This window comes from Rosa rugosa, chromosome 6, assembly GCF_958449725.1.
Source record: "Rosa rugosa chromosome 6, drRosRugo1.1, whole genome shotgun sequence".
Taxonomy (NCBI): Eukaryota; Viridiplantae; Streptophyta; class Magnoliopsida; order Rosales; family Rosaceae; genus Rosa; species Rosa rugosa.
The window spans coordinates 19570292-19576740 of record NC_084825.1 but is presented as its reverse complement, the minus strand read 5'-3'; the positions used below and the strand labels follow the sequence as shown (position 1 = coordinate 19576740).

Genomic DNA, 6449 nt, shown 5'->3' with positions numbered 1-6449 from the left:
AACCCTCCGGAGGTTTAAGGGATCGAACCCAAGGAAGTCAGTGCCCCTTTCGCTCTCAAGCCATCAACGATATCTCTCATGGAATGGTTAGCATACATTGCATTTAAACATAACCATACCATATAATTTAACATGCATCATGCATCACTTTATATAAAACAGGAAAACTACTAATCGAGAAAGGCCCCGAATCCCCTATACCTGGATTCCGAAGTCGTTTAATTCACGTTGTCCGAGATTCACGAACATTCCGTTCCTCGGGTAACTAGAGTCCTAGATTCCGACATAATGATCGTTAATAATCCGTTAAACCATTATTTATAATCTCGACGATTATCTAATCGTCCAACCAACTTTTCCTGATTTGACCATGATTGACCAAAGGTTCACCCAAGTTGACCAATGTTTGACCAATATTGACTAAGCTTGACAAATTCAATAATTAGCCCAATTACCGAACATTTCACTCACTTAAAATTGGAATACTGACCAATTTATATGCCTTCTAACATTTAATTTCTGTTTTTCTTCACAATCACGTCACATAGTAATTTCATTGAATTTACTATGGACACCCAACAACATTCCAATTCAAATGAAGTGTGTCCAAAACTACTAAGGACACCCACTTAACTCTGCATTTGTACCAAAACCCAAAACCCAAAACTAGTACCATCGACAATTTCATTCATCAACCAAAATCATTGCAAACGAAATCACTACTTCAATTCCGATTAATAACCATTTTCTTAATCTTTGCACTTTCACTCTCCAATAACTTCTCCCTGTTCTTTACTTTCAAACCAAAACTCCATGCATAACAACACCCATCTGGCAACAGCAACCAAAATTCTCCAAGGCTAAAGATAGATAACGTAGCTCACCTAGGCTCAATTTCAAGACACGGTACTTCCCGGAATTTCGACGATGAACAAACGGAGGAGCCAGAGTACACCAACCCAGCAGCTTCGAACATCCAGCTATAGTCGAGGTTGACGCGTCTACAGGTGCAGGCAAGACGGAAAACGAACCCAGAAGAGCTAGAACAGCCGCCGGCGTCGAAAATCATGGCGGAGCCGAAACCAACCCAAAATCGAAAATCATTAAACTCGACCAAATCCAAAAACTAATTATACCCAGACGTATAACTCGACGAGAAGAGTACGTTTCATACCTCAGAAAACCCAAACGATGCCGAAGTCGCCGGAAAAGCTTCAAGTTTCCAAGCTTCGAATCTCTCCCCACGATCCGTGCATGTATAATCCACCACCATGGGCGTGTTGACGTTGAGAAGAGGAATTGAACGCTGGTGGTTCTCCGCCGGGAGATGGCCGGACGGAGGAGTTCCGACCGGGTCTTCTTCTCGGGTCGTCGGGACGCGTCGCGGGTCAGAGGGAGCTCGAAGCATTCCCGAGCCTTCTAGATCAATCCGATCTCATCCCATCCAATTTAAAAGAAAACAAACGGCCACGATCAGTCGGTGGAGGAAATAGAGGGCTGAGATAGCTCCACGTGTTTTCCTATTTCCTTTAACAATTTCTTTAATTCCAAACTTTCAAATTCCGTAAAAATTAGCTCGGGTATCCGAAAAACTCTCCGGAAATTCTCACGGACTCGTTGCGACGCATATTTTATTATCGAGTCCAAAAATAACATATTCCACCTTGTGAAAAATTTGGATAAATATTCCCGAGTACTAATATAATCACCAAGATCAAAAATTTAATTCCTTAAACGATCTCACTAATACCTTTGAATTTTTCCGGGGCTCACACTCGCCAACGCTGATTGGAGTTTAAATCTCAATCTATTCTTGGTGGCTAGGGGAGGAAGCATTTTGACATGACCCTCCGCACACGGATTAGTCTCTAGACCTAGGAAGCCTTTGAAGATACAGTGTGATCTCGATCAAAGAAAAAAAAAATTCCATCTTATTATTAGGCTCTAAATGCAATAACATGAGAATCCTTCCGCCTTACTGAAAGATCTTTATTAGAGAGACGCTAATCTTGATCACCTAAGAAACATTTTTTGAAGAAAAATTATAAGGGACCAGTGAATCTAATGACTGAGAATAAATATACATTTTAATTTAATACACGTGGTTAAGACTTAAGACTCACAGTCCCTTAAAATATATTTACAGTCCCAGAGACACATTCTTTTAATATCTTTTAATATTAAAAAGAGGACCCTCTTCATTCCGATCAAATGACAATATAATTCATTCATTGTGTGAGTTTCTTGTTCAACAATTATCCTTGCAAGAAATCACCCGAATTAGAGATTATTTCATCATTTGCTTGCTGTATAGTGTACAAACAAATACATTTCGTTATTATAAATAGGATAATAAGTTCCATTAAATTTGAATAAGATTTTTTTTTGTCAAAATCTCATACCCATGTGATGCAAGTTGTTATTGATGAAGGGAGGAATAACGTGGAAATTTTTTGTCACCCACTTCTTTAATTTTTGCATAGGTAAATAGAGAGAGAGTCAAAATCTCATACCCGTGTGATGCAAGTTGTTATTGATGAAGGGAGGAATAACGTGGAAATTTTTTGTCACCCACTTCTTTAATTTTTGCATAGGTAGAGAGAGAGAGAGAGAGAGAGAGAGAGAGAGAGCCTATTGCCAAAATTATAAATAAAATAAAAAACTTAAAAGTTTAGTTTGCACTAATTCGTGTATTATTGGAATATTCTTTCGTCACAAGAACTAACCACAAGACATGAAAAGTGAACAATAACTCACATTTTACTCCAACTCAACAATTCTTTCTAACTGTAGGTTTAACTTTCTTGCACGATCAGTTGCATTTACTCCTGTAGTATCCCTTGTAGAGCGAAAAGGATTTGGGGGCATTGTTAAGTTCTCACCTCCTTCCAGCATTTGAAGCACCACTTTCATGGAAGGACGATCCACTGGGTGCCACTGGATGCACCAGAGCCCTATGATTGCAAGTCTTGTTTTGATATCTCCTTCACGGTCAGTGTGAATTTCTGTACTTTCTCCGCCTTCTTGAAGATTATAAATTGATTCAGGGTAATAAACATCGTCGGTGTTTTCTGTGGTCGTTGCACCAATATTCCTTCTCTGTTGTATCATCTCAAGCAATAGCATTCCAAAACTATAGACGTCTGCCTTGTAAGACACTGTTCCAAAGTTCCTGGAGAACACTTCAGGTGCAATGTACCCCATGGTTCCCCTAGCCGTAGTCATTGACACTAAACTCTGATCCTTAGAACACAACTTGGCCAAACCAAAATCAGAGAGTTTTGGAGTGAAGTTGTTGTCTAGCAAGACATTATGGGGTTTGATATCAAAATGAAGGATTCGTTGATCACACCCTTGATGAAGATATTCAATTCCTTTGGCTATGCCTAGAGCTATATCATGCAACTTATCCCTACCAAGGATACTATTCTTATTGTTTTCTGATGAAAGTAAATCTTGTAGTGAACCATTGGGCAAGAACTCATAAACAAGAGCTCGTCTAAATCCATCTGCACAGAAGCCAACTAAGCGAACCACGTTGACGTGGTGGATATGACCCATAGTTGCTACTTCGTTAATGAACTCTTCCCCATTTCCCTTGGAACTAGTGAGGACTTTCACAGCAACAAAAAATTCAGAAGAAAGCATTCCTTTAAAAACAGTTCCATACGCTCCTTCGCCCAACTTGTCCTTGAATTGATTTGTAATCCTCTTAATATCAGCATAGGAATATCTGCTTGGCTTGAGAGCTTTGTAATCTTCCAAAAAACTTTCAATCTTTAATCGATTCTCTTTTGCATCTCTATCATAGCGATAGATGCGGTGGACTGCAAGGATGAATAGTATAAGAACAAATGAACCTAAGGTGGCACCTGCATATGAAATCTTAAGTAAAAATAGAGAAATATATAATACGTGTAATTATAACCACACTGTCCTTGGACATGAAACGGAAGCAAAGACCAATTAGGCGACTCACCTGTAGCTACTAGTTTCGTTTTCCTACCTGTAAAAGACAAGTAAAACATAGAAATTAAAACGGGAGAGAGTACTAAAAAGGAAAAACCTGTAGAAGATCAGTGATTGCAATTAGTTTTTTCAATTGCGAGTTCATGAAGGGAGGATAATCACCATGTCATAGGCAGGGTATATGTGAACAAATTAAGTATAGGCTAGGTTACCTTTACTTGCTGGCCGATCAATGCATATGGTCGAATTATTTCGCAATGTACACCTCTTTCCCCTTGCTTCACATTCTGTACACATTGGGGTAGACCAATTTCCCACAACATAATCCTGATTTACTGACGCAACTGATAAAACATTGTACATCTTCGTACAAGACTGTAGGAAATGATCAATTGGAAAGTCAGAATTAACGGCATATATTTGGTGGCCGGGGCTGCTAAGGCAGCTGAGAGCCATATAAGAGTTGTCTTGTATAACTGAAGAACAATTGAACAAGGTAATATCCATAGGGTACAGTAAGACGAAGGGCGGGGTTGACATGTTCTGAATTTTTATAAGCTTCACCTGCAGGCAATTTTCTGGGTCGTATAGTTCGATTTCCTGATACCTATAATCTATGCTTCTGACAGCGAAGTTGAATGGAATTTGTGGCAGCTCAAGGACTGTCTCATCTCTCTGATTGCAAGAAACGACGAACCCAGGATACCCACAGTGATGTGGGTGTCTATCTTTGAGCAGGAATGGGAAATGGATACCCGGGCCATCATCCCGGCACTTCAATTCTTTGCACTCATTTTTGGTTGCGTTGAGCATATTGGGGAAAGCCATTGCCAACAAGCAAAAGGAGGAAATTATGAGAATATGCTGCATTTCTGAGATGATACTGGCCGGAGGCCTGCCTTCCTTCCGAGTCTTCGATCTGCCTTACTAGGATGGTTAGGTCACCTTGTTTTCTTCTTCCTTTGGTCGAATTTGATAATTTATTCAGTGGAGGATGTCGGAGCACCATCCCTTAATATACTAGGTTAACGTTATCAGATATTGACATGATTGTTTTTTAATTTTTATTTGTTCGCGTACGCTACTCTATTTTTTTATTTTGTAAATCAAACTTGTGTACGCATGGTTTTGAAAAATTCTTTTATGCTCTGTTAGCTGGTTTGGTTCTCAAAAAATAATATAATCTTCACAAATATTTCTCCAATTTTTGTCAAAGTTGTGTATATTGAGACATGAGACATAGTGACATGATTAGCGACTTGAGACATGGTTAGTGACATGATTGAGTTCGATTGTTGGATGTTGGCTCAAGCCTATGGTTAGTAATATGATTAGCGATATGAGACATGTTAATAGCAATTTGAGACGTAGTTAGTAACCTGATAAGTGATTAATGTTCTCTTGATTATGTCTAGAGGACCTAATCCTAGCTAGCACCATTCTCCACCCCTCATCAATTGAGTATGAATTGAGTATGATAATGCTAGGACCATTAACTATAGTATGTCAATCTAATCATACATAAAATTTATGAAAAGTTATTTGCGATCAAAAATTTGAAATTACTTTTATAACTTCTCTTCTATCAACGAATTTGTCCAATTTGCTTCTAAACAAATAAAACCAGTTTCATCAGTAGCCCTATATTTGTCTTCAAGAACAAAATGGGAACAAAATCAGGGGTTAGGTGGAGTAATTTAATATAAACATTAAAAGATAATAGACTAACTTAGGATAACACATGATTTAAACCAAATTTAACATTTAACTAGTCATATATGACTTATTTATCTTTTCTTCTAATATTTAAGTAGTGCACGACTTCCTAACAAATCCGGTGGCCCGCCTCGAGCTAGTGCTCCAATAATGCAATTTAGAAGTACTACGGCTGCTGCAAGACTGTTGGACATGGGTATGTGCGATGCAGATTCACATGGTTTAACAGATTCACAGAGGAAAGACTTGATCGTGGATTTCAATTTGTGCATTAGAGGAATTTCCACACAACAGAGTTGTTGCCTTGCCTCTTTTTGACTCTGATCACAATCCCATTTTAGTGGAAGCAAGAGCTGAGCGTGGTCAAAATCGAAGATCAACAAAATGATTTCGTTTTGAAGAGATATGGCATGGCAATGAGTAGCGTACTGAAATTATCAAATGTAACTGGTGCACACCTTTAACTGCTGCAGCAGTTGAGATAAAAAATTACTGCAACATGTAATCAACTTATGCACTCGCATAGTATTGAATTTCAGAAGTAGAAAATTGAACTCCGAGAAATTCAGGAGAAACTGCATGATATTATGAAACAACCTTTCTCACCAAGGCAGTATGAGGAGCATAAAAAGTTACATGTCAAACAAAGTTAATTACTTTCGCAGCAAGAAAAATACTGGAGGCAACGATCAAGCCCAATCTGGCTGAAGGATGGGGATAGAAACTTAGCATACTTTCATTTTAAGGCATCTAACAGGAAAAGA

The 6449-nt window shown here is 38.6% G+C and overlaps 1 protein-coding gene and 1 long non-coding RNA gene across 3 annotated transcripts; both read right to left on the bottom strand.

Annotated features, from left to right (window-relative positions):
- Window positions 1-704: 704 nt before the first annotated feature.
- LOC133718178 (uncharacterized) lies at window positions 705-1407 on the bottom strand. Its single transcript, XR_009850133.1, has 2 exons — window positions 1175-1407; window positions 705-1040 (listed from the first exon to the last, which is right to left on the bottom strand). It is a non-coding gene; the product is annotated as an uncharacterized LOC133718178 (long non-coding RNA).
- Window positions 1408-2652: 1245 nt separating this feature from the next.
- Window positions 2653-4920, bottom strand: LOC133718436 (rust resistance kinase Lr10-like). Of its 2 annotated transcripts, none has more exons than XM_062145270.1 (3): window positions 4182-4920; window positions 3980-4066; window positions 2653-3872 (listed from the first exon to the last, which is right to left on the bottom strand). In XM_062145270.1, the coding sequence occupies exons 1-3, from the start codon at window positions 4837-4839 to the stop codon at window positions 2761-2763; spliced, it is 1857 nt and encodes a 618-aa protein (XP_062001254.1). In that variant the 5' UTR covers window positions 4840-4920; the 3' UTR covers window positions 2653-2760. The 2 variants fall into 2 exon arrangements, with proteins under 2 accessions (XP_062001254.1, XP_062001255.1); XM_062145271.1 differs by having other exon boundaries at window positions 3980-4006.
- Between the last annotated feature and the right edge of the window lie 1529 nt (window positions 4921-6449).